We start from the raw sequence: 27,911 nt of genomic DNA, 5'->3' as shown, positions 1-27,911 counted from the left end.
GCAGATCTCAGCCAGCAGCCCCGAGCCAGGGGCTGGGGGGCTCTTGGTCGGGGATGATGAATGATTACTAGTGATGACCACGGGAAATGGAGACCCAGTCCTGCCCGGGAGTGAAACACACCGACGGCAGCTCCGGAGCAGGGAGCAGCGGGGCCAGCCCGAGGCTGGGGGTCAGCGCACGCTGGGCCAGGAGGAAGGCCATTGTTTCTCACGTAGCAAAAGGCCAGCGGGGCCAGGAGCAGGGAGCCGGGCCGAGCCCTGCCTACAAGACCTGGAACCTCCAGGAGGCCTGGTCCTTGTAGTCCAGGCAGTCGGGGGAGTTGAAGTTGAGTTTCCAGGAGGAGGCGGCGCCGGGCTCCTTGTAGTCCAGGCAGTCGGGGGAGTTGAAGGCCAGCCCCGTGCTGCCGTAGCCCTGGTGGTGGTGATGGTGGTGGTGGTGGTGGCCGGAGCCCTGGCCCAGCGGGTGGTGGTGGTGGCCGGCCATGGAGGAGGGCGCCATGGGGCTGAGCTGGTGCGGGTGGTGGTGGGAGTGCATGGGCGCCAGGTAGGAGCTGCACTCCACGCCGCCGAAGTAGGAGGAGGAGGGGGCCGCCGGGTAGCCCTGGCCGTAGCCGCCACCTTGGCCGTAGGACATGGGGTAGGAGGCGGAGGAGGCGCCGGCCACCGAGCGCTGCATGCAGGACGCGCCGCCGGGCGGCAGCGGCTCCGGCACCGACACGGCCGAGGGCGCGGCGCCCGGGGAGATGGAGGCCGGGCTCCAGATGGACGAGGCCGGGGCGCTGATGGAGGCGGTCGCCGCCGCGGGGTTGCCCAGCGCCGCCGCCGCGCTGCCGGAGGAGCTGGAGCTGGAGGAGGACGACGAGCCGGAGCTGGAGACGGCGGGGGGCGTGAACTGGCCGCTGCTCTCCGAGCCCGAGCTCTCCCGCGCCGGGGACGGCTTCTTCTTGGCCGGCCGGCTCTTGGCCCCGCCGCCGCTCTGCTGCTGCTGCCGGCACTTGGCCCGACGGTTCTTGAACCAGACCTGCGGGGAGAGCGAGCCGTCAGCAGCCGGCCCCGGCCCCCACTTCCCCCAGCACCTAGCACTGGCCCCCAGCACCCATAGCCATCTGCTGGCACCCAGCCCCCCAGCACCTGTAGCCAATCCTCGAGCTCCCCAAACAGCCACTTCTCCTAGCACCCAGAGGTATCCCCTAGCCCTCATGCACCCTGAATCGCCAGCAGCACCCATTTCCCCTAGCACCACAGCCTTCCCGCCAGCACCCAGCTCCAAGCACCCTGAACAGCCATTATTCCCATAGCCAGCTACTGGGACCCATTTCACCCAGCATCTAGAGTCACTAACATCCAGCCCCCGAGCATCCATATCCACCCACCAGCACCCCAACCAACACCCATAGTCACCCACTGGAACCCCAGACAGCTCCTGGCTTGCATAGCCCTCCACCAGCCCCCAAAACAGCCCATAGCCATCGTCGGGCACCCAGCACTCAGAACTGTCCACCAGTACCTCCTTCAGCCATCAGCACCCTCAGACATTCACCAGCAAACACAGCTGTCCACCAGCACGCAAGCCAGCCCTGGGAGCTCATAGCAATTCACTGGTACCCAGTCCCTCCAGCACCCGCACCCATCCACTGACACAAAGTCCCCCCAGCACCCATCCACATCCAACCACCCGTAGCCATGACTCCCAACGCTCACACCCAACCACCAGCTGCAAGTCCCAGGAGCACCAGCACCTGCCTCCCCTGTACCCCAACTCCACCCCCAGGCTCCCACACTACGCCTCACCCTGCACCCCCAGCCATAACTCACACAGGACTCATCCCCCTGCTTGCAAAGAGAGATGAGCCATTAACTGCCAGCTCCACTATCCCTGCCAACCCGCGCCTATGCCCAGCACCCAACCTGCATCCACAAGGGGAAACAAAGTTAGGGTCCAGTTTCCCCACTACCCGCAGCTCCCCTGCAGTTAGTCGGCTTCCAAACTAAACCCCGCTCAACATCCAGCTTCTCCACCCACCCCCGGGCCTAGCAAGGAGAGCAGAGCCATCAGCACCTGCTTCCCCCAGGGCACACCCAGCTTCCCCCGGCCTCCCCAGCAGAGCAGCCAGCGCCCCATCTGAAAAGGAGACTGAAGCCCTCGGCACCCAGGGCCGCCTCCATTATACCCCACCCACCCTGCAAGGAAGAACAAACCCATCGGCAACCAGCCTACCCACTCCCCGGCAGCTCACCTCTGCACTAGCCCCTGCTCTCCCCTCCATCCTCCAGAGCCATACCCCTCCCCCTAGCCCACAGTGCAAACCGGCCCCCATCAGTGCCCAGCACTCCCGCGGCCCCCAGCACCCTGCTTCCCCACCCAGCACCTAGCCGAGAAGGGAGTCGGGAGCCATCAGCACAGTGCAGTGTCCTGCCCGCAGCCAGCGCCTCCACCCGTTCCCCGAAACAGCCCCCAGCTCCGCCACCCCTGCGCCCAGCCTGCAAAGGCGCCCAGAGCAATGACCTCCCCCGCAACGACTAAGACTGCACCCAGCCTGCGGGGAGCACGGAGTGATCAGCATCCAGCTTCCCTCTCCCTCCCTCCCCCGCAATATCCCCCAGGAAGAGGGGCCCAGCGCCCAGTTCTGCCAGCTATCCCCCCGCACAGCTGCAAAGGAGGGAAAACACCTGCCAGGTCCTGATCAATCCAGCCCCCGCCCCCAGCCGCCTTCCGCTCCACCCCAGCACAACACCCACCTCCTCAAGGGAGAGGGGCCCAGCATCCAGCTCCCCCCACTAGAGCTCTCCCTACCCGCTGCAGCGCCGGGCACCCCCATTCGCCCGTAGAGAAATGGGCCCAATGGGATCAGCCCCGCTCCATGGCGAGGGGGACAGCACCGAGCAGAGACATAGTGACCAACACCCGAGGGATTCCAGCACAACCCCCACCCGTGTCCCCCCCTCCCCCAGGGGCTTGGGGTGCAGCAAAGAGGACCTCACTGAGCCTACCAGAAAACCCAGCCCCACGCGAGACAGGCAAAACACGGCCCCCTTCCCCGCCCGGGCTAGGGGCCCAGGACAGAACTAGCCCCCAGCCTGCTAGGGAGAGGGGCACGCGGGGGGCAGCCCGGCCCCACACTGTCTGTCCGAAAGGCCTGTGGTGGTGTCTGTCTGGTGGCGGTGGGGTAACTGCAGTCCCGGTGGCTGAGTTTGCCCCTGTCCCTGCGCTGGTGCTGGGATCCAGACCAAACGCGGTGCCAGGGAGGCCGCACATGGAGCTCCCGTGGCCAGGTGACAGCCCCGCCTGCCACCTCCCCCGGGCCGGACGGGCCATTTCTGCGGGCGCCCCCACCCCCTCCCATTCAGCTGGCTGTGGGCTCTGCCCCCTGCCCCACACCCACGTGTCCCGGGCCGGGCGCGCGGCTGGCCCCTCACCCCTGCCCGGGAGGTGGTTTTTTAGCATCCTCCACACCCCATCCCCAGGAGGCGAAGCGCCTAGCTCGATGCTGCAGCCTGGGGCGGGGAAGGATAGCTCAGTGGTTTGAGCATTGGCCTGCTAAACCCAGGGTTGTGAGTTCAATCCTTGAGGGGGCCACTTGGGAATCTGGGGCAAAATCAGTACTTGGTCCTGCTAGTGAAGGCAGGGGGCTGGACTCGATGACCTTTCAAGGTCCCTTCCAGTTCTAAGAGATGGGATATCTCCATTATTAAGTCACCAGGGCCGGGCTGACCGGAGGGCCTATGGCGAGATGCGGGGGAGGGCCGGTGCCGCTCCAGGGGGTGTCCGGGGTAACTATGCCTGGATCCCCATCACCAGGGCTGCCCTCCACCCCCACCTGCACAGGCACAGGGAGCCCGCGCTGCTGGGGGCGCACGGGACAGGATTTGCCTTTACTCCGTCAATGACGCTCCGGAACCCAGGCTGCCCTGGCCCGGGCGTTTCCACCGTGAGGGGACACCCTGAGCAGGCTGGGAGCTCCCCTCTCCGGGGGGCTCCCGCCCGCGCGGCCTGATTTCCCATTATAAATCGGGGTGGCGCCTGTCGCCCCTGGCAGCGGGCAGGACGCTGCGCGGCAGCGGAGCCTGACGCCACAGAGGGGCCTGTTCCCTGCCTATCGGCCCCAGGGAGGGTTGCTAGGACCGGCTGGAGAGCAGAGCCGGGGAAACCCTCCAAAATCTCCCTTCTAGACCTGAGTACTGATTTTTGCCCCCCGATCCCTAAGTGGCCCCATCAAGGATTGAACTCACAACCCTGGGTTTAGCAGGCCAATGCTCAAGCCACTGAGCTATCCCTCCCCCCCCCGGCTCCGCCTCGCCCCAGCCAGCGGCGCTGAGCTTCCGCGCAAACTCAGCGGCGCACAAGGGCCGGTAAGCCCCGTGGCTCGACTTCCCCGACAGCCAGCCCAGTGCGGGCCGCCAGCATTCACCTGCTCCGGACAGGGGAGCGCGGCTGTCCCCGCCACCTCCCAGTCCACCCGGAGCAGTCTGGGAGCTGAAGCGGGTCTCAGGCTGGAGCCCCCCCACCCGAAGCAGGGTAGGAAGGGCAGGCCGCGCTGGGAGCTGTTCGGGGGTGGCTCTGGCCAGTCCCTGCCCGTCCGGGTGCTGGATCTAGGGCCTGAACGTGTCCTCCCCGCCTCTAAGCTGGCCATTGCCGGAGCGGATCGGCACAGGGGGGCCCGGGCCGGAGAGCTGCTGGCCCCGCGGCGGGAGAGACGGTACCGGACCTGGACTCTGGACTCGGGCAGGTTGATCTTCAGCGCCACCTCCTCTCGCATGAAGATGTCCGGGTAGCGGGTCTTGGCGAAGAGCGCCTCCAGCACATCGAGTTGCGAGCGGGTGAAGGTGGTGCGCTCCCGCCGCTGCTTCCGAGGGGTGGCTGCAGGACCCGGGAGAGACAGAGACAAGCGGGTTAGACACACAGACCCCCCACTCGGGTGCCCCCCCAGCAGCAGCAGGCTGGGCTGCAGCCCACCCCCGATTGTAAACCCCCCGGGACGGGCCCTGCAAGCCCCTTGCTACAGATCGGGGTGTTCGCAGGCGGGGGGGGGGGGTCACACCCAAGCATTCCAAGAAAAGACATCGGTGCGTGGGAGGGGAGCCGGGAGGGAAATAACCCGTATTTCATTTCCAACTTCGTTTAATATCAGAGAAACAACTACCCTCCATCCCTCCCTCCCAGCAAAATGTACAGGTTATAGTTAGACCAAGTGTATTTATGGAGCGTTTCAACACTGCCCAGAAGCCAGGCTTCCTGGCATTAGGATGTGGAAGGGAGATTCCGAAGAAGATGATTTTTTTAAAAAAAGAGGCGGGAGACAGGGGCGGAACTGCGAGCAAGCAACTGGGCTCCAAAAGTTAAGGCCGAAGTGAAACTGACGAGGCAAAATCCGGCGGGGAACGCAAAACGGATTGCGGACTCCCCAACCCCCAATCCATACACAAAGCCATTGCACAACGGTCCCCGCAAGGCCCCGGAGGGGAGTTTTCAGGGTTTGTTTGTGTGTTTAAATTACAATCCAGGGAAGAAAAAAAAATTCGAACGGGGGAGAATCATAACACACAAGTTAGGAACAGGCCGAGCTGGGAACACGGGGCAGCGCCTCTGTGGAGTGTGGTACAAGTTTCATTACATTATTTTTTTTTAAATAAAATTAACGATTCTAAGTAGTTTCCCACTGTTAAAAAAAGCACATGAATTAAACAGAAATTTAAACTTTCCAAACTTCTTATCTGATCGTTCAAAAGCTATTTCGTTGTTGCGGGAAGGGGATTTCTCTATTGAAATCCTGTTGATTCTCGCCCAAGTTAATTTTGAGAGTAAAACGACTTTAAAAAAGGAGCTAATCTTTTTTTCAAAATGTACCCAGGTATTTTTGAAGAAAGTACAGTCTTGGAGTGGAAGAATATCCCATTGCTCTCATCTTCGTTACAACAAAAAAGGAGAAAAATGACTTGGTACAAACTTGAGTAGTGGAACCTGACTGGTAGAGGGGCAAATGGGGTGGAGGTGGACATTAAAGAGGTTGGATGCTCACCCGGATAGCCCACGGAGGGGTGCAGTAAGTCCATAGCCGGTCCGGTCAGCCCCAGCCCATTCATGCCATAGGGGGGCTGTTTGAGGTAAGACATCATGCTAAAAGCTGGAAGGATTTTCCCCAATTTATATATATATATATATATATATATATATATATATATAAATAAAAAGTCTGTCTACAATTTCTCGAAGTCACAAAATTGGTTCTTCCAGGCGATAGCAGAAAATCCGGGCGCAGAAGAGACTCACCGCTCCCTAAAAGAAATAAACAAAAAAACAACAACACAAAACAAGACCAACATCAGCAACTCTTCGGAGCGGAATCGACAAGCCAGGTCGCTTCCAGGGCACAACACAAACAGTTGGGATTCGGAGTTTTATAGCCAGACCAGAGCGGCGCAGACCAAGCGCTAAGAAATACAATTAAAAACAAAAAACACAATTGCAAATAATCGAAAGCGTAGGGAAGTTGGAACTATTTTTCGTGCATTAAATGAAATCGTTTGGGGTGCAGAGAGAGAGGCGCAAGCGCACAGCAGCGCAGTCTGAAAAGCCCCCGGCTCACTGCAAACGGGGCTTTATTTCGTTCAAATTAAAATCGAAAGTTTCACCCCTTTTCGTTGTCCGTTATTATTGTTTTAAAGTTTTTGCGCATGTAGAAAAGAGGGGGAGGGGGCAATCAATATGGACGACCCCTCCCAAACGAAGGGGAATAAGAAAGTGCCAGAGGGGGAGTGGGGGAGAAAGAGGGGAGTTTTTTAAGCAGCCACATTAACATACAATCGCCGTGGGGCTTGGAGGGGGGCACAATCCAAGTGATGGGGGGAGATAAAGCAATTATTTAAAAAGATAATTGGATTAGAAATCAAAACGAGATACCAAAAGGGGGACGTATAATTAATTTAAGAGCGAGCAGAAGGGGACATTTTAATTAGAAATGGCCAGTAGTTAAAAAACGAACCGATTTTTAGTCACTTTGAAATTCATATTCCAGGAGGTTCCTCCCGTAGGGGTGACGGAAACAAATTTACCGAAAGGCACAACGTGTGTGTGGGGGGGGGGGGGGGTTTTCACGATCTCTCACTAGAGATTTTATTCTAAATAAATAAAAGGAGAAATTGCCAGAGTTTCTTTCCTGCCATGTCTTGCTGGGTGCCATTACAGGGGCTGAGAAGTGCAAACTCGGACACTTCGCCTCTCGTTTTCCTGAAAATTCAGTTTTTGTTTTGGGGTTTGTTTGTTTTTTTTTTGTTTTTTTTTTTTGCTGTTCTCCAGCATTCCCCTGATGCAAAGAATTTATCGCGGAGATCCCGGGAGCTGGAATGCATTTGTTTGTGTCTCGGAGCGAGGACTCCAGGTAAAATCCACAACCTTGATCCCGTCTCCAAACCCAGGAATCTCTCCGCTATCCACAGACACCCAAGAACCCACATTACCCCGCGAGAAAAATTAGACTAGACAAACCAAATAAATAAAATCCTAAACCCAGCAACAGATGGTGGCGGCTCTAATCACGATTAATCACTAGCTAGAAACTTTAATTGCGTTGAGGGCCATGTTGTCTCCAGCTGAGTTTCCTGTATTTACACCAGAATGATTAAAGGGGGAGGGGGTGTTTGTTTTCGCTGGTAAGACTATTTCCAAATTAAATTTGCATCCTCCAGGGGTGCTGGGACGATTTGTATCGTGGGGGTGCAGCGAGCCAGTGCACCAAAGTGTGAACTCTGGAAAGCACTTCAAGCAGACACCCCCCGCACCCATCGCTCCAGCACCTCTGTCTTCCAGCTCCTAGGCTAACCTGTTGCACTGGACAGATGGGAGCCCCTCTAGTTCTGTGTGGAAATTAAATACATCCGGTTGAGTTAGCAGCTTGGAATAAGCGAATGCCACAGATACGTTTACAGGAGGTTTCCAAAGAGGCCTATCTTTACTTTTCCGTATATTCTCTCTTTCCCGACAGGACCGGGTCCTCTTGCAAAGTGTCCTAACCCCTCAGGCCAGGGGGTGTTGAACGAGGCCGATCTTGCTTCCCAGAGACCCCCTAAGCGTAAGCACCCGCGCCTCTACATCCGAGGGAATTAAGATCACGCCATGTAAACGGAGGCGCCCCGGCACCAGAGAGAGATGGCTCGAAAGCGGATCCGTGGCTTGGAAATGGACCACTGAAGCCAGCACATTAGCCCAAGCCAGGCCCACCCGGCACGAGAAGCCAGCGCTTTCCTCCGAGCAGATGCCGTCGGAGTGGCTCCTGGAAATGTGTAGCGCTGAGCCTGGAGTGATCTGGCCCAGGCAGTCATTATGTAAGTTTGTTTGCCAGCCCTGCAGTGTCACCATCCCAGGGAGGGGTGAGGCGAGGCGAGGCGCTGGAGGAGGCTACGAGCCAGGGGGTGAGGGGGGGGCCGCTCACCTTCAGCTAAAACAAAATCAAACAGCCCAAAACCCCAATACCCCCCAAGTGCGGGGCTTCGCCACCGCCGCGCGGGACCCTGCCGGGCTGCCCTGAGCGAGCGGGCTCCGCCACTTTGCAGGGGAGTTGCAAAGTCTGGCGGGGAGAAGGGGGCAGCACTTAGCGCCTCGCCCAGGCTCCTCAACGGGCCGGGCCGGGCTCCGCCGCTGCCCACAGGGTCCCAGGCAGAGCAGAGGGGCCGGGGCGGCGCCACTGCCCCCCACCAGGTCCCGGGCGTGGGGCGCTCGGTGCAGCCCGTAGCGCCGGGGCAGAGCGAGCAGGAGCCGGGCGCCTCCGCCTCACCTGCCCAGCAGCTCCCCGTGCAATGCCCCCAAGGGGTCCCGGCTCGGCTCCCCGGCCAGCAGCGCCGGGACCCGGGGATCGCAGCTGGCTCCCCCCTGCCCGGCGCTGCCACTCGGGGCGGGGGCTGCTCCCTTGACTTTCTTGTGCAGCCGGCGCTAACTTCTGGCCGCGGCGAAGGGAGCTGGGGGGCAGGCGGGGGGGGGGGGTCGCGGCGCGCGGAGCCCAGGGCAGCAGGGGGAGCCCGGGACTCAAGGAAGCGCGTTTACCTTGTGGCAGGAGCGGTCTCGCCCAGGCGCGTAGGTGATTGGAAATGTAGCCTGATGAAGATTGATCACCTTTCCACTGCCCTACCCTTGTATGTGAGCGCGAGGCGAGTGCGTAACCAGCCCCGGCGCCAATCCGCGGCCGCCCCGCGCCTGACTGACAGCCGCCTGGGCAATGGCAGCGCTGGATGCGGGTTACCTCTGCACGCCCCCCCCCTCCTCCCCAGCTCCCCACTCCACCCCAGCCCCGCCGCGCGCACCGGCTCCCCCAGGGCAGGCGCCTGCCGCTGGGGCGCCTCGTGCAGCCCTCCCGCGCCCAGCCCCCGTGCGCTGAGCCGCGCTCCGGGTCCGCTCCCGGCCCACGCCCCAGACAAACCCCGTCCGAGTGCGGGGACAATCCCAAGCGAAGCCCGATGAGCTCCGCTGGCGGCGGGCAGAGGCCCGAGGCCGGCCGGCCGGCCCCCCTTGCGCCCTGGCTGGCCCTGCGCCCAGGGCGAACTTTTGCACGTTTAATGGCTGCGTGTGCGCGTCGGGTTGTATTTGCGCGTGCAAGTGCCCCCTGAACCCAGACCTGCAGCGAGAAACCCCGAACTAAGTGTGTAAAGGGGCGAGATCTCCGTGCCTGGCCACTGACGATGGGGAGCGATTTCCTTCTTGTTTGGAGGAAGCTTTCCCAGTCCTCCCCGAGCTCGGCTTTTTCTCTGCAACCCCCACTCAGTCTCCTAAAGTTTGCACCTCCCGTTTTTCGTACGCTCTTGCCTGACACACGCGTTACATGTGCACAGAAATGTATATTCACGCCGACGGAATGGCTGGTCTTCCCCTGGCCAGGCGCTTAAAACCGTACCTTTCGTTCCCGTTTGTGTTTGGGTAGGACCTAGGCTCGGAGAAAAGGGGTTTAAGAATTGGCCTGGCCTGGGATGGTTTTTCGCTCCCCTCGTTTCTGAAACATTAAAATTGTCAGTTGCTGAAAATCGGTTAAAGCCTTTACTTGAAACGCGCCGATTGTTTTCACAAAACGAAGGAAGTGGCAGAAATGGCCATTGGTGACCATCAACTTTGTCTTTTCTCTCCAAACTCTAGGCCACACAATTATCTATCCATATATAGGTTTAAGTTGTACCAGCTCATAAATATTAACGAAGGGCCCTAATCCCCTCCTAAGAATTACTCTTTTTTTTTTTTTGTAGTTTACCAGGAGAATGTCTAATAACACAAAGGGGAAGCTGAAAAGGGGTAATAATAATAAAATGCAAAAAAAAAAAAAAAATCAACTCGTTGCCAGCAAAATAAATTAAACGCGGCCGGGCATCAAAGTAAGTGTTTTTCACGAGACACTTTCCTTTGGCGTCCCAATAAAATACGGTAACAGAATATCATGGATGCACACTGTTTCCTTAACTGCTTCTCAAAGGATCCAGGAGATCTGCTTAGGACCTTTAATAAGGCTTTGGTGCGGGTCTTTTGTTGATCTCTCCAAATCAACTCCTTCTAATTGAAGTTGGAGCTGAAAGCGAGCTAATGTTCAAAGGAAGTGACCGCCGGCCCAACGAAATTACATTTTTTCGGGCGATGAGGGGACATCTAATCAAAGGAGGAGAGGGGGGCGGACGAAAGAAAAGGAGGTTTACAAGATCTTTCTATAGTCCACAAAAGTCAGCGACACGGGCACTTCTCCGCGGAACAAAGGCGCCGCAGCCCATTCATAAAAAAAGTAAAGGGCTGACTGGGGACACCCCTCCCCCAGGTCCCTACCTTTGCCATTGTCCGCCCAGGGGGCGAGCTGCGCTCGGGCACCTGAACCTTTGTCCCAGAGCTGCAGACAATGAGTTTGGGGCCAGTTTTGAACAAGGAAGGGCTGATCTCCAACGCGCTTGCCCTGGCAGAAGGAGCCTCGCCAGACTCCAATCAAGCCCCTTGCCAGAAATACAATATTATTAGCTATATCCCCCCCCCCCCCCCCGCAAAATCAGCTCCTGGTTATTCGTCCAGAGGGTTTCGTCATGCACAGGGGCAGATGGAGGCGAAGCATTTGGGTGCTTGGCTCCATAGGAATGTCCGCCTGGCCCTCCCCGGCTCTCCGCGCCCCTGCTCAGCGCCACAGGATGGGATCCAGGCTCGGGAAGGGCGAAGGTATCAAGTAGCACTGGCCCCTTTCCGCGCGCGAGTGTAATCAGAGTGTTTGTCTAATCCCAAATTGCAGGCGAATGTTCTGAACGCGCAGCCCATAAAAGCCCTGGATTAAGGGGAGGCAGGGGGCACAAGGCAGAGCGCGAGCGACAGAAAAGTTTGCGCTGAGGACCGGGGGCTGCCGCCTGGCGCGCACGTTGAGGTGCAGGAGAAGACGGAGCTGCAGCCGCGGCGGAGGCGGAGGGGGGGAGCCAGGTTGCCCTGTCCTGCCAGGAGCCACCTCCAGGGACCGCGCTGGAAGGGCCTGGCCGTGCCCCCAAAGGGCCCCGCTCGGCACGGCGCGCCGGCGGAAGGCTCCTGGATTCTGCCCCAGACCCCAGGGCCTCCAGCTCGGACTCCCTTTGCTTGTGCTCAGGGGTAGCGCTAGCTTGTGCGCACAGGTAAGGTGCAGCAGGGCTCTGCCTCCCCGCAGCCCCTCTCGGGGCAAGGTGCGGGGCTGGCTGGGGCACGGGGAGGGGGTATTTTTTTGGAGGGGGGGTTCCGTTCCCCGGTGCTGGGAGAGGGGGGGCAGGTCACCGAGCTGGAGGGTTGCCGGTTCGCACGGCTGCAGCCGGGTCTCTCTGATGCTCTGCAGAAGGTCAGACTGGAGGAGTTTTGCGGGGCGAGGCGCTGGCTGGGACAGGTTCCTGCGGGATCTGCCGATCTGCTGGCAGAAATACAAAGTACCTCTCAAGCTATAGGGGTTAGGACAATACACTGAATGTAGCGTCACCATTTTCAGACCCCCAAGCCCATAGCATCGAGCCTGGCTGGTGGGAACTGCAGCTGGCGTTTCAGGAGGGGCTTCCTGATGGGCCGCTTTGCAGCTCAGGCCCTGCAGGGAGGCACTTAAAAAACCCGAATAGAAATCCTTCGGGAGAGAAGCCCAACATTCACTTTCACTTCCAGCGACTAAGGAACACAGCCCGGCTTCTAATTTAACCGAAAACAAGCTCGACGGACAATATTCCCCTCCTCCTCTTTCTGGGGAGAGCATGTCCCAACTCCCAAACCAGCAATTGCTCTTAGAGGCCAACACCGCCTCTAGCAGCCTGCATTGTCTTGTGTTGGTTCTGTCCTCGGTGTCCAAGCATGTCACCCCCCCCCCCCCACACACACACACCAGGCTTCATGCAGACCTCTGGGAAAGTCCCAGAACCCCCTCTTTTTCCACCTGAAACAACTCACCCCCAAACCGCGAGGTGGAGGGGGGGGTGAATAATCCATCTCTGGAGCTGCCTGGCTAGAAGTAGCCAGAGCCCTGCATTGCAGAGAACCTGCCCAGGGAAGCCAAACTGAGAAGCGATCAGCAAATTAATGGGAAAGTTTTAAAAGGCCAAAGAGGACGTCAGCTGTCAAAACTTATTTTTCCCTCTTTAATCACAGCAGCGAGGACATGGCTGGTGTCATTAGAGCGGGCTCCTGCTCCCAACCCCCCAGCCAAAGGGGCTGCGAGGGGAAACAGATGTTCGCTGCAAATGAACAAATTCTAATCTGACTCTTAGGACCCAATAAACCGCATTAACCTACATTAAAACAAAAAGGGCCCACTCGTCTCTGCCCAAATGAAGAGCGGCTTGGAAAGGCGGATGGCAGCAGGAGGAAAACAAAACCCCCCAAAAGGGGAGGTGGTGGGGGGAATGTAGTCAAAGGGCGAGGGGGGAGAGAGATCCTGGCCCGAATTTCAGCCCCTAATCGAAGGAGATAAGAGGTTTAATTCATTTAGCATATGAACCAGCTCGGAAAGCGATTCCCATTCTGGGCAGCTCCAAAGGCACAAGCCCAAAGCCCTAGTATTTACACTAGCACTTGTTATCATTTTAACCGGATTATTCACGATGTGGATTTTGTAACATATCGTGGATTCTCCCTGCACTGGTCAGGAAAACGCATCAGCGCCGGCAGCCGCAGGAACAGCTCCTGAGTTGGGGAATCTCAGTCCTAGCCCCACTTGGCTGGATTTTGCAGCGATTGGATGGGGCAATTTTCAAATGGGGTCCCTGGCGACTCTTAACGAACAGCACTATTTCAGAGTCAGCTCCCACCAAGTGCAAGCGGAGGCACTGGGTCCCTTCCTAGAAACTTCGCAGTAACTTTTCCCCAGGCCTTGGCAGGCGCCGATTAGCGCTGCTGCATTCTTGTGTGCGCGACGGGGCTGTTCTTCTCCAACTGAAGCATGATTTATATTTTCTTGTAAAACGTCCCTGACACTCTGAAGCATAAACCTGCTGCATTATTATTTTCAGGTCTTCCGACTTGTCGAACAGACTTCCTTTTGTTAGGGGTCCCCTCGCAGAAGAGGGTTTGTTTGCTGCTGGAATGAGCTGAGCAGGCGAATACAGGAATACGCCATGCCACGTAAAAAAGTTGAACTTTTGGTCTGGCTGGGTTCTATCGCTATATAGAATATATAATATTTAATATATATATTAAAACTTCAGCTCCCTGAGAGTTAACAAAGGGCTTTGATCTGGCCCACTGACCTGTAAAAGGCAAGCCACTGCAAAGGAATCCTTAGGTGAAGAAAATGATGCAATGTTCCTAGTTATGAAAATCTCTGACAAAGTAGCAGTGACCGATTGGCAAAATCTCAATGTGATCAGGAACAGCCACCGAAAGAGAAATTGGAACCTACTTGGACAAACATTGCTTCTACCTGGGAAAGTTTAAAAATAAATATCATTTCCATTGCTTTTAAATGTCCCAGCAAAATTCTATTTTTTGTGTCTGAAGGTGTATCTTTTGTATCTAGACTGTTCAGTTTCAGGTAGGACACTGTTGCATTTGCAGATCATTTTTTATAAATTCATTTTAAAAATTAACTAACCTTTCCCCATCTCCCCCCCCTCCTCCAAACAATCAGAGGTAATAAACTTTTCACACTGGGAAGAGAGGACAGCAGCAGTTAACGGTAAGAAAGATTCAGCTTTTATTGAAAATTTATATATGACTCAGTCTTGTAATAAATAAACAGTTGTCACAAAAATGAGAGCGATGTAAGCAGAGGGAACATGAATTGGGAGGGGGTTTGCACACAATGGCAGAACAGACTTTAATAGGTACAGAATAAATATGAACAACGTCCTGGAGCCAATGCAGAGGTCCAACAAAATGGAGAAGGGAACAAAACTAGATGTAATAAATAATTATAAAAAATGGCGTAGCCTTTAATGACAAAATGTTTCTGTAAACTGATGCACTTCAACTAGCCCCATCTCACATCACAAGGCTCTTTTTCAAATCATATGTTAAAGAACTAGTCTCTGAGCAAATCAGACAGTCTTAATTTATATTATACATACAATAAAATGTAAAACGCTGCTGAAATAAACACTGGTAAATATAGCACATTTTAATAACTGGATTGAATCTGATCTAACTATAAAATTTAGATAGCATATTAAGTATTACATATGGCAGGACTAGATGAAACCATTCAGAATGATTTTTGTTTTCTATTTTCCCCTCTATAATTCTATGACAACAAAAACATATTTATTTCAAAATTCATTCCTCTTCCAGCTAAAGAAATCCAGACAGACATATTTTTTTCTCTTAAACATTTCTGATATCACCACCACAACAATGTTTCTGTGCAAATGTATTTAACAGAATTTCAACATGATGACTAAGCTCACAAATAAATCATAATACAAAGCTAGTTTGGAATAATATTGCTTGAGTGGAAAAATAATAACAAATCCAGAAAACAATGCAGTATAGAGCTGACCTAACAAAAGGGCAAAAGTTTTAATTTTTTTGAACTATTGAATTGTAATATTGTTTTTTTCAGTCTTGGGGGTCAGTATTTTAAAAATGTAAGAAAGGTCTGGACTACAAAATGCAACTGCATCTGCTCCAGGAAGGCCAGTCACTGAAGGACACATTTCTCTTCTTTCTTGGCCATCTTGCCTTTGTTTTGTTCAAGAGTTCTTTCCAAATGTTCATCTTCTTCTTCGGCCCTGAAAAACAAACCCCAGATACAATTATTGTCCATTTTCTATCTAAGGTAATGCAGTTCTTCTTTACCCCACCCAGCCTCTCTGCAGGCTAATTTGCCAAAGGATTTCGATATTGAGCACCACTCTAGAGTCAGATGTGATAGCACCACTCAGTTTGAGGATCGGGCTCTAGTGATGGTCTGATTTTCTTTAAAATGGATCATCATTACCAACCCCCCGAGTTCATGTTTCATTCTTGATCACCAGAGAACATGCTGCCTTTGTTACTGAACTTTCCTCAAACTTTTACTGTCCGGACAATAGAGACAAAGCAAATCCAGTCACAGAAAAGTCAAAATGTCTCCAGAGGGTTTAAAAAAATAACACGTCATACTTACTGTTTTTCTTGGGCGTCCAAATCTCTGACCAGGGCATCACGTTTATTAACGAGAATAACAAGTTCATCCAGCAAAAGCTGCTCTCTCCTTTTCTGGGCTTCATTCTTTTGCCAATCTGAAAATAAAATACAAATACATGAAATAACAATAACAACTCCTCCCCCCCCCCCCCCCCGAAATGTGCGGTTTAAAATCTTTTTGGTCTTAACTTCTGTATGATTTAAATAAATGGGGGTCAGATCTTTGGCCTTCGCAAAAAAAAAAAAAATGATTATTCCTTTCTGTGACCCAAAAGGGGTGTGGAACTTTAAGCAGGGATCACAGTTCACATTTGTGTGAATTTGTGTAAATCAAAAATATCAAGTTATTGAAGATCTGCATATGACTTCATGCATTATTTTGTAAATCATTGCCATAAATGTATACATGTCTACATAAATAACTAATGTCTATACTAGATTTGGCGATATTATTCCAAGATGCCTAATTTCTAAATCTCTCACAGAACTTTTAACGTTCTGGAGAGGCCTGGACAGACTGGAATCAGTTTATAAATAGCAATTAAAAAAAAAAAAAAACAGAAACAAATGGAATAATCTGTATTTTCTTTTTTTTTTTTTTTCATTTATTGTTTGGTTTTAACTTATTCTAGAGATCTTTCTAGTTCTGGCCTTGTTTTATGTGAATATATTGGGTGGAGGGAGGGGCACATTTGTTTCTGAAACTGGCAAAATTCACAGAACCAAAAAATATGATAAGAACTTTTCCTAATCTAGAATTTAACTCCATCTCTGCACAAATAGCTTATTCTTTGCTAATTTCTTGCTTGGTATATCTTAGCAGTTGGAAGTATCTCACACTGGGCACCATATGCTTCACAATAACTTTAAAAGTAGGTGTCAGTTAATTAGCATTTTTCTCTGAAGTAAAAATACATTTGGTAGACAATATTACATAGCACCCCTCTCCATAGCAATGTAACCAGTCTGACTGTTTGCATGATGGCTAAATCCACGGATCTTTGCTAAATAACAATTACAGATCTGATTTTGAAATTATTTTGTTGCACAAGATTGGATAATGTCTAATCGCTCTCCCATTGCACTAATCTTGTGCATGCTTACAGCCAGAGTCATCCAAAGGAACATTTTTGACCCCATATGCTTCCCTTGCATGGTCTCTGTCCCTCTTTTAACAGAACCGTATCTGCATTTCATAAAAAGAAGGCAAATTTAAGATTGGAGCATGCCTGAAGTCCAAGCCAACTGCTCTCTAGCCAGACTGTAAGGGCTTGTAGCTGTCAATCAAACCACCAGTCTACCCCGCCTCCCTCATTAGGAAAGTAAACAATGAAAAGAAGGAGAAGTAGATGATGAGGGAGATAGCAGAACAAATGAGGACCAGGAGGGAAACAGGACACCAGCTTAAAAATGTCCATAACCACCGACTCAAGCAGTGTCCTCCCCTCTGTGCACTTTCCAAAAAACAGAGGAAAGAGTGTGTGCAATCCTTTTGGATTTCTCTCTTCTCTCTCTATTGCCCTGGGCAATCATGTTAAAACTCACATGGCTGGTGCTTATTCAGATAAACCTAACAATGCACACCAATGGTTACCATGTGAATCTTCACAAACCACACAAGAATGTGCTGGTTCAAATCCCCCTGACCCCCCTCCAAAGCAAAATTTATTCAAGACAGCAAACTGCTCAGAAGCTCTATGAAAGCGAGTGGTGCTAGAGGGAATTCAGTCTTGTATTTACAAATTAAAAATTAGATGCATCATCATGCAATAAAGGTTAGAACAGCAGCAAAAAGCCAAGAATGTGTAACCGCTTTTATCATTCTCTGTGGACATGTATCCATAAAACCAACATAGGTGTACGTGCATATACTGACATGCACATACAGAAAATACAAACAGACACGTGTATATATACATTCAACACAAGCAAATGTACACAATAGTGTTTCATAAATGGGCAAGAACTTGATATAGTGATACTATGTCCCCTTCCAACACATTTACATGGCAGGAGGCCTGTAGACAGTTCTCATTGCTTATTTTTAAAAGGGCTGTTTCTTATCACTCATACTTATGGAAGCTAATTTTCCAGGTGGTAACCAAATCAATTTGTCTTGTAATTATCGTCCTCACCTTCAGCCCAGCCCAAACATGGTGCCCCAAAAAGCTGCCTTTTAGTTGCTAATGTAGAACATACACTTTTGATTTCCATTGCTATTTGCCCTTTCCTAGTTTGGCATGTTTCAGGACGGGCTGCTTCAGTTCAACTTGTTAAAAAATCCCGCCTTCTACAGAACAGGCTCTTTGTGAAATCACATGGTATTACATGTAAAAATTAAGTGCCAGCTTAAGTGATTTCAACTCACTGAAACAAACCAGACTCACAAGTATATGTCATACCACGTCAGAGATCGGACTAGAAACAAGGAACAAAAGACACGTAGTTCAGAATTTCCTGCCTGTTCACATGCCCTCCAAACCTTGTCCAACTTCTAGCTTAACTTCTCTGTGCTTCTGACTACAATCTTGCTGATCTCAAGGTTTCTCTAATATTTTGACACCTGAAGATCCAGATAAATTAAGGTAGGATCTGAAAAGCACCAGTTCTACATGGGTATGAGCTATCTAATATTTTGCAGGGTTGTCTTAGTTGGCAGTTTCAGTTTAAAACATTCTTATTTTTCTGAATGTTAGAAGCAATTTTCTGTAACATCTTATGTGTGCAGACAAAAGCCAAAATATTTTAGAATTATATTAGAACTGGAGGTTTGGTATGAACTACTTTTTCCTCTGTAACATGCCTACTTATTGATATTGATATAGTAGACACAGCTCACAGCAGTGTGTGGTAAATAATGGGACACTCAAACCTAGAATGACACGGATTTTTGTTGTCGTTACAGTAGATAGTAGTGCTGTTTGTGAAGATGCCATGCAAAGATTCATTAGCACACGTACACAATTGCTTTGTTGAGTTAGCTTAATTAACTTGTATACATTTCTTAAGAAAGGAGAAAAACTTAATTTCCCTCTCAGAAGTGAAGACAAATAAATAGCAGTTTGTTAGGAAGGGAGGCGTTTTTTGACAGAGTATTTGGTCAATATTTATTTTATATAATATTAAACTAGGAGCTTGTTTTATACAGCAAAATATCCAACCGAACATACCTCCCCCGGCTTTCAGAGAGAACACAGACATCAATATATTTAAAAAACACCTGTTATATATAGCTACCAGCACTGACTACAGCTTTGGGAAACTACAATATAGACTGTGATTAATGTGAAGATTCCAGAATAATACTGTTATAAAAGCTACACTCTGGATAAAAATAGGATTAAGCTCTGATGCTGTATATGAGCTAAAAGTGTTGAAAGCCAAAAATCCCATGCAGTCTCTTGTAATGTGCAGTTTCAAATTACATAGTTTGTTAAATTCAGAATGAAATCCAAATGTTTTCAAGTATTCATCTACATGGACTTTATATTGTCTTCGTTTTAGTTGCTTAAACTGATCATTACTTTGAGAAAACAGGCAGACTATTCCAATAGAAACACTGTAATGGAAATGGTCTAAAGTTCTTCTAGTAAAACCTTCAACCTTGCCACTATAATAAATAAGCCTAGCACTTTGATGAAAATTAACACTAGTTTTGTAAAGAGCACATTGGGGGATTGCAGTCAAGTCTTATCTTTAGTTCCAGTCAACTAGCAATTCTGAAAGAGTTTGCATCATCATCAGAGCAGGCCATTTGATAGGATTCTACTGCGGAACCTAATCAATCTATGGAATACTGTGGCTGTGCTGTGTAACAAAGCTAAAATAGATTTACAAATGGGGTTTTAGGGGATAAGCTCCTCCACAGGATTACATATTGATTTTAAATATAAAAAGCTTATCATATAAACCATAACTACAAAAATAGTGAACCTATGCATAAATCCTTTTAGAAGAGCACCCACTTCAAACTATAAGCCAAGAATAAATCAAGATGTACAAAATCCTAAAGAAGATCCATTTCTTGGGCAGAAAATGAACACACTACCCCAAGGTGTGCAAAAATGAACTTATCTTTTCCAAGGAGGCATTAAATCTGGGGGAAAAAAGGGAAGGTAACTGAAGTGTGTTTAAGTCTAAGGTATCCTGCTACTCAGCTATGGATGCAGAAAAATCCAAGCTCTGAAAGGCGTACCTTGTTTACATGAGACAAACACATGCAGTGTGTTCTCATTTGCCCATGCTAAAACAAACCAAGTAAGGGATATTTCCTTCAGTGTATTATGATTCTTTAGAACTATTTCAGGCTCTTCTTGGGATGAACATTTTCAGCAGCAAATTCACTTGTAACGATATGAATAGCTTCTTGCTATAAGCAGCCAGTACTTTACTCTCCCTTTCTTATCTCTGCTGCTAAATGGGGGAAAAAAAAGTATTCCTCTTTTTACCACTGTTGGCCATTCATGTGTTCTGTGTGAAGTGCTTTTAACACTCCAAAAGGCTATTCAACTGCATATGCATCCATTTTAACAGTTGGCTAAGAGGACACTGTCTCCACATCACTGAACACTATAACGGTCAGCACCTCTAAACTACAGTACTGCCCACACACTGCTCAGACTAGCAGGGCAGGCCGACGGCCAATAAACTGCCTTTATCTACAATCAGCAGGCTGCTACCTTTTGCAAGTCTCTTTTTTCCCTGTCATCAACTAGCTAAGTAAATTGTTTGATAGATTTTTAAACAGCAGTCACGGGTGGAAGAGTTAGAGCAATTCACCAAAACAGTAATTATCACCTCTCAAAGACTTGTTTTTTAAAGTACCAATCTGAATCAGAACATTGCTACTAACAATCACTTTAAATAAACAAACACACAAACAGAAACCACCCTGCTATTTTTTCATGTCCATATGTTTTGGAGTGGGAATATCTGTACACATATGTTAGATTTGTCCTTTCACATCTTTTACATGGCACCAACTGTTCATTAGCCTCTCTGATACGTACTGCCTTGCACTCCTCATTTAGCCTATTTAAATTTCTAATTTCTTCTACAGTCAACCTTACTACACATATCTGTTTTGTGTTATTTTTAAAATATCTTAATTAATATTTGAAATCAAGCATAAATCAGACATGAAAAGCTTGAAAGCACCGACATATACACCCAGAGTCAATTTTTCAAAACTATATTTCAACATCTTGTAACATACTTCTAGCCTCAATCATCATTTTATCTGGATAGCTCCTTCTTTAAAAAGTTCCCAAGAGAACAATAATCTTAATACAATTCAAAAGTTTAAAACATAACAAGAGTAGTGTAAACAAACATTGTTTTTCTTGGAAAAATCCTGTATATAGTATCATTATTACCGTAACAAGTAGATCTTATCTTTCTGATGTCTGGCACCTTTCGCTATTTTTTAATTTTATTTTATCAAGGTATATGTGTGATTTGTCATATTTTGTAAGGTTGTCAAAGATCTTAGGTCTGAAGTCCCCACAATAAAAATAATTAAGGGACATTACTGTACAAGTTATGCCCAATACTTATTTTTTTTTTGTTAAAAAGAATTTTAATCTGTTTTAAATATTTAATTTCTAATTAACTGTTACCTCAGTGTAAAACTCAGGTTTTATTCAAGCATATGGTGAACTGAATCTTACCCAAGAATCTAGTAACAGACTGATAGATATGAAAAAGCTACCTGACAATCCATGTCTTTCTCCTACAAACTTATGCTTCCAGTGAAGTCTCCAAACTAATTAGAATTGATTTATTATGGATCAGGTACCTTATCAGGTGAAGAAAGAAATTACCATGGACAGTCAAAGGGCTAAGAGGTCAATATAGAATAGCAAAATCAATTTGCATTGATTAGACAAAAGGTCCATTTTACAGAGCCCAAAGGATTAACTTTTAAGCAAACATCTTTGAACTACAAGACAGCATTTGTGACTGAGAGGTATAAGTAGAGCAGCATTATAAAACACTTAAGATATTTAAATAACAATATAATGTAAGCAATAGTTTAAGCTATCTGGATATTTATTTTTATTATGAATCCTCTTTAGGATTACCGTACAATTCATTTAAAAGCATTATGGAAAGTATGAAATTGTTTCATTTATCCCCATGTCAATCTTTCCTTGAGTTTTCATTCAGGTAAGGTGACTAGACTCTAGAGAGCTACAGAGAATGAAGAAAATATTATGCAATGGATTGCACTAACCCTGACGTTGTGTGTGAGGAAATATTTACTTGACACGTGTATAATATGTTATCATGAAGACTGAAGAGATTTTTTTTCCCCAATGGAAATATTGCTATAAAAATATTTAAAATGTAGAAATAAGGAATCTCATGTATGTGAAAAATCCTTTTATGATAAGCAACATCACTGTATCAAAACTAAGATTACTTTGCTGTAACAAAAACAATAAATAAAATGTAAAAATACATTGTGCTTTTTTCCCCCTCAATGCTTTTTCAAATATATTTTAGTAAGACCTGTTTCTGATCTTGCTTTCTGAATCCAATGCTTAAAACAATTTCTTTGCATATAATATATGGATATGAGTAAAGACCTACAGTATCTATTGTACACTATAATTTTGAATTATGTGATAGCGGACTCCATTCTCAGGTGGGCCTTCTTATTGGTCTTCCTGTTAAGTAAATTTCATTTGTTAATATTGCTTACCTTCGATAGCAAGCATTGCTCTTAACTCTCGGTTCAGCAGTTCGTACCGCCTTTCTAGGTCATGTTCTTTTTCCCTAGGCAAGTTGCAAAAGTTCATCAATATGTTAATTACTAAATCATTAAACACTTAAAAGAACCTTTAACTTACATTGATTTTAGGACTCATAACTGACTTTTCTCTTCAACTTTAAGCTACTCCAAACAAATGATACACAAACTTAAAACCGTCCTCAGGTAGAATATTCAGTAATGATGCTTTTTTCATTTTCTATAACGTCTGTTTTTCTGGATTTAGTTTAACTCTCTTGTACTATTGTACATAATTAATGAATATTCATCCTTGGAGCAGCTGTTGTGGTATGTCCTAAGTATAACATATTCTCTCCTAACTAAAGAACAAATTCCAGATTCAAACAATTCACCAAGATAGTATGAACATAAAGTATTATCCCATGTAAATTCTGACCTAACGAATACAGAAAATTAGACACAGGATTAGAGAGCTTAATATTTTGAGGTGGAATCTTCTTTCAAGTTCAGACATGGAAAGAAATTCGTGAACATACAACTCATTTCACTGTATTACAAAGGAAAATTGCATACATCTACACTAGGTGGCATACTAAAAGAAAATCATCAGTAAACTGAGAAAAACTAAACAAGAAATGATGACCTCAACAGGCCAAATGCCAGTCTAATAATGAATGGTATTTATGCTTTCTCTCATCCTCTGTGCTCCTAATAACTGTGCCAATCCTGCCCATTTCTGAAAAAGATTTACATGTCTTTATTACACAAATCTTGCTCTGCATTGTCTGTGATAACATTGTTTCACCTGAGGTTCACTAGTATGCTTTTTCCCCAACACTTCAACATTGCTAAACTAGTGAATGATCTAATATTTTTGACTAGAGCAAATATCAACTTTAATTTAAAGTTTTCACTGAAAATAAACTTTGTATGTTATATTTGAAGTACAATTCAATTCATATTTCCAGGAAGTAATTTTATTCTACTGTTTTTGCCTTTGAACATATAAATGCACTTGCTATTTCATATTTTTTCACAGCTCTCACTAATCTTGTATCATTGCATGCTTTGCATTTTCATGTCTGAAATATGAGAAAAACAAACAACTTGATATGTACACAAATCACACATACTTTGCATCTTTGAGGAAACATTCTGAAGTCTAATGGAAATAAAGCAAAAAGGTTTAGCATCTATATTCTAAGTGTACATACTGATAAACCAAGCTCTTGGAACATGCTCAGCCATCCATACTTACAGAAGAGAAAGCTGATTCATTCTTCTTATTAAGGCATTTTTCTTATTAACCAACATGAACCATTCCTGCATCATAGCTTCTTCTTCTTCTGTGTTCCTTCCTAGAATATAAGCACATTTGTTATTTATGAGACTTTTCACAAGCTAGACAGCAAACTTTAGTATCAATTTTTGGAACACGAGATCTCTCATGTTAATGAGCATTAAAAGGTAATTTTTCAAATGTTAACAATAACGTAAGATTAGACTTCAAGACCGGCAGCCTAATACTGTGGAACTATCACAAGTCAATCTTTTAAAACTGATATTCTTCAGCATATATATTTTAGTGCCTCTTAACGTACTCATAGGTCATATTAGCGCTAAGTACATTTGGAAGAAAAAGTGTTCTACCATTAAACTTCCACAGAGATAATACGATCATAAAGGAGGTGGACAAACAAAACAAAATATTACTATGGGTGAAATTAACTCCATCCACAAAAGCCCAGAGTATTCAGGCTCCATGTGAGTGGAATGCCCAGAGTACTCGGGAGGTGAAATCCCGTCCACAACCTGCTGCCCAGCCTCCCTACCCTTGAGGCTGCTATTCCAGATAACGGACATAGCTTCTCCTCACCAGGGCCCTGATTCAGTCCTCACTGAATTCAAAGGGAATCTCTCCATTGATTTAACAGGAGTTGAATTGGGACTCAGTTGCCTAGGGTATTGGAGTCATGACATCTGCACATATATACATATCCTCCATTTGTGGCAAGTGATCAGCTCCTGTCTTTCTCAAAATTAAGCGGAAGGAGAGACAAGTCTTTATAGACATGTTACCAGTATGTAAATCTAATTAATTTTAACCCTAAAAATGCATAATTTGGGAAGAAGCTTTGCCCAGTGGCTACAGTAAAAGAATAAAGTCAGGAATTTGGGGGTCTTTTCCCCAGCTCTGCCATTGATTCACTCTGTGACTGTGGGCCTGTATCTCACGGTTTCCCATTTCTAATATGAGGATAACACCCAACTCATATGAATGTTGAGGATTAATTCATTATGTTTGTAAAGTGCTTTAAAATCTCTGAGGAAAGATGCTATAGATAAGGGGAAGGTATCATTATATTAATGTCCAGTAATGGGGCACTAGTTGAAGAGAAGAAGCTTGCTTACATAAGAAGCTGCTAATGTACCAAAAAACATGGTGAGCTTTTGCTCTAAGAGGAAACCCTCCATTTCTAGATGTTAACATTTGCACCACAGCTGATTCTTCAGCATCACTGCCTGTCTTACAAACATTCCCAAAGAATATGCAAATGCATGAAGCCACATCTGTGCAAGGAGCTGCCCTTTTCCCATGGCTATTCCCCTGCTGCATCGAAAGGAAGGCCAGCTGCCTCCATGGCACTGTTTGCCTTTTCCCCATGCAGCCCAATGGATCTGGAATCCACACAGGGAGAAGAATGGACAAATCAGGGACAGAGCTGATGGGGACACACATTGGTGCCCTATGGCTCCATGTTGTTTAGACAGCAAAGGTAATACAGACTGGGCTCTATTATCTTTTTCTCTGGGTACCTCCCTGTGACTTAAAGTAGTTCCTTGTTAATGCTGCTCGACTGGAATCATGCTGATAGGGTCCAGGCTTTGCCGGGGGAGGAAGGGTATGACAGAGCTAGTGCTTCTGCAGTCATGTTCCCTACCTCCCACGGATCCCTATGCTGGGATGGCCCAGCGGTTTTTTCTTAGCAGAGAGGGGAAGTGCCAGTCCGTGGGAACAAAAGGGGAGTAACTTTGTCTTGTAGAGATTTCCTCCCTCAAAACCTCCTCTCCTGGGTTTTTCTGCAGGGTAGCATGAGGCCACGGCTGTACTGCATTTACAATACTGTTTTATGGCTCAGAATACCCTCCAAAGAGTTTTGAGACAATTTGGATGTTTTTCATAACAAATTAGAGATCAGAGGAATTGTTGCATTGGCCCAGCTGGTGGGGGTTCCTGTTGCAAAACTTGGACTGCACTCAGTATTCTAGAAGAAGACAACCTTCCCCTGAACTGCACTGAGTCAGCTGACTTTCTTTTTATGGGGGGCAGGAGTATGGGGGATTACTTTCTTACCCCTACAAACGATCAATTTGTGTGCACTAGCATGAGATTTGATTCCCCCTTTATCATGCAGGTAAAAAAATTCTCATAACTAATTACACAGATGACAACATTTAATTGATTAATTCGTTGTTTATAAAGGACTCTGGGATCTTTGGATAAAAGATGCTATTACAAATATATTACACCACAATAGCATTCTAATGGATGAGTCTGCAAACCATTTTCAACAAACAGAAAATGGGGACATAGAAACATTCACTTCATCAATTTAGACCACCCGAGGATTGGGCCCTTAGTTTCTATCATGACAAACATCCTAGGGTGAGATCATAATTTAAGATGCTGCTTCTTTGTACTAATGTGGATTTTCTCCTTCTAAAAGTACAACGAAGTGAGCTACAGCATATATTCAAATAAATCTATGGAAAAGCTGTATTTGTCAATTTGGAGACTAACAAAAAGAGGTTGCACATCTTCAATATTTTTATGCTTACATTTCAATGTATGAAGTATTCACAGAATAGGGTTTTTTTTTGAAAGTGAGTCAACAAAGTCTTTACTGTTTTACAGTATTTTTAATCTGTCTTTTAGGGCCGCTGTTTTTGTATTCATTTTGGACCATGTGATGCCCTGACACTGGTCATGTGATATTGGCTGCGATAGGCACAAATCCCAGGGCAGCAACAAAAGAAGAAAGAGTAAAAAGAAAAAGCTGAGAAAAAGCTTGCAATTTGGAAAAAGGCCAATTGTACCCCAGTGAAGGTCTTTTTGATCAGTGAAATGACACATGTGTGCAATATTAATAGCAGTAGATTGTGGTATCTTATTTTTTTGACCAAGGGCTTTTAAATTCTTGTACATACAACTTAAATAGATATTTCATATACGAGCAAGGTAAGATACATGACAACATAAATTATTTTAAAATTGCTACTCTCAAGCAACATAGTACTATTAGCTAGTTTACTCAATTTAGCACTATTTTCTTCAATGGAGAGTGCATATAAAACATTTCCAATGAAGAAGATTGAATGCTGATATAGCAGTGATATTTGAAAGTTAAATTGATACTTACTATTTCTAAATAAAAACAAAAACAGGGATTTTCCTTATCCACAACTAATTTCACACTTCCACTTAGTAAAACTGTTCAACTGCTATGTGTTTATTTTCCAAGTTTAAATGATTACTGAAATCATTCAACCACAAATATTTAAAAATTCAAAATGTGAAAATATCCGCTTTGCTCTCTGGAGAAACAATACAACACAGATTATTTAAATGAAATGAAAAACATGTTCGAGAACAAATCGATACTGTGTGTGCAAACCCCTTATCTGAGCCAGTACAAGATGATGGAAATCTATAAATAGCCCACAGATCTTCAACTTAAAATTGTTTTTTTTTTCTATAATACATGCATTACACCATTGTTTTAATTTTTTTTTAAGAAAAAAAATCCAAACCCTTTTAATGCTAGTAAGTTGGACCATTACAAATTAATCCTGACTTTAATAACTGGTTAAAGACCCCTTCAGCTTTATAAGTAACAAAAAATATTAAAGCCTGTGATCACAGCGAGCTTTTCTCATTTCTCCTCTAACCATTTGTTATTTAATCCAATACTAGTAATCCAATTTGTCCATCAGACTTTTAAAGGGCAGAATGCAACTTCCCCAGCTTAGACACTTTTCAAAGTACAATATATTTTTCAAATGAATGCTGGATGTTTCATTTTTTCCCCAACTGTTCCTAGCTCTAATGTATGAGGAAAAAAAGAACAAGATGAACATTGTTCATACTGATTAAGTAAGAGCTCATTAAAGAGCTGTCAGTGCCGTACTTTGAATATGCATGAAGCATATAATCAGATCTAGTACCGTCACTAGAGGAGAATACGGTAAGTACAAAGGATTGATTTAATTACTTAGAGTGGGCTGTGGTGGTAAAGCAGTCTTGTTAGCGCAAAAAGAAAAGGAGGTTGTATTCTGGCACAGTTAAGAGAAAAAGGCAGTTTTAGCTTCTGCCACAATACCTAATCTCAGGATAAAGCACTCTACGTTGTAGCTTAAAATGAAGACTGCCAGTATTCTAAAAAGCCCAGAATTCATCTTATTTTGTTTAACCTCACCTGGTTAACTATCTAGCAGAATGTATTATTTGTAACACATAATTATGGCTATACCTTTTTATCCAATAGTTACAATAATGACTCCTGGAAAAAAGTCTTATTTTAAGATTCTTTAGTGCTGCAAGCATCACATACATTC

General features: G+C 46.8%; 2 protein-coding genes across 14 annotated transcripts in view; both read right to left on the bottom strand.

Moving 5' to 3' along the window:
* Positions 1-262: 262 nt before the first annotated feature.
* Positions 263-6,114, bottom strand: OTX1 (orthodenticle homeobox 1). Of its 3 annotated transcripts, none has more exons than XM_034766947.1 (4): positions 6,003-6,114; positions 4,707-4,867; positions 858-1,021; positions 263-779 (listed from the first exon to the last, which is right to left on the bottom strand). In XM_034766947.1, the coding sequence occupies exons 1-4, from the start codon at positions 6,112-6,114 to the stop codon at positions 263-265; spliced, it is 954 nt and encodes a 317-aa protein (XP_034622838.1). The 3 variants fall into 3 exon arrangements, with proteins under 3 accessions (XP_034622838.1, XP_034622839.1, XP_034622837.1); XM_034766948.1 differs by having other exon boundaries at positions 4,707-4,858; positions 6,018-6,114; XM_034766946.1 differs by having other exon boundaries at positions 263-1,021; positions 4,707-4,858; positions 6,018-6,114.
* Positions 6,115-14,105: 7,991 nt separating this feature from the next.
* EHBP1 (EH domain binding protein 1) overlaps positions 14,106-27,911 on the bottom strand; it is a 327,133-nt gene continuing 313,327 nt past the window's right edge. For all 11 annotated transcript variants that reach the window (XM_034764183.1, XM_034764182.1, XM_034764189.1 and 8 more), the window contains 4 exons: positions 23,554-23,653; positions 22,266-22,339; positions 15,540-15,654; positions 14,106-15,162 (listed from right to left, as the gene is read on the bottom strand). In XM_034764183.1, the coding sequence (XP_034620074.1) occupies positions 15,072-15,162; positions 15,540-15,654; positions 22,266-22,339; positions 23,554-23,653 (380 nt within the window). In that variant the 3' untranslated portion in view covers positions 14,106-15,071. The remainder of the gene's footprint in view (positions 15,163-15,539; positions 15,655-22,265; positions 22,340-23,553; positions 23,654-27,911) is intronic.

The sequence above is a fragment of the Trachemys scripta genome, chromosome 3 (assembly GCF_013100865.1).
Source record: "Trachemys scripta elegans isolate TJP31775 chromosome 3, CAS_Tse_1.0, whole genome shotgun sequence".
Taxonomy (NCBI): domain Eukaryota; kingdom Metazoa; phylum Chordata; order Testudines; family Emydidae; genus Trachemys; species Trachemys scripta.
The sequence above is the reverse complement of the archived record's forward strand: the minus strand, read 5'-3'. Positions and strand labels throughout refer to the sequence as shown.

Coding starts and splice junctions, on each gene's coding strand:
- OTX1 (XM_034766946.1), bottom strand. CDS start 6,114: ATGATGTCTTACCTCAAACAGCCCCCCTATGGCATGAATGGGCTGGGG. Junction 4,859..6,017: donor CCCCTCCGTGGGCTATCCGG/GTGAGCATCCAA, acceptor CGGGTCCTGCAG/CCACCCCTCGGAAGCAGCGG. Junction 1,022..4,706: donor TGCCCGAGTCCAGAGTCCAG/GTCCGGTACCGT, acceptor CTCTCCCCGCAG/GTCTGGTTCAAGAACCGTCG.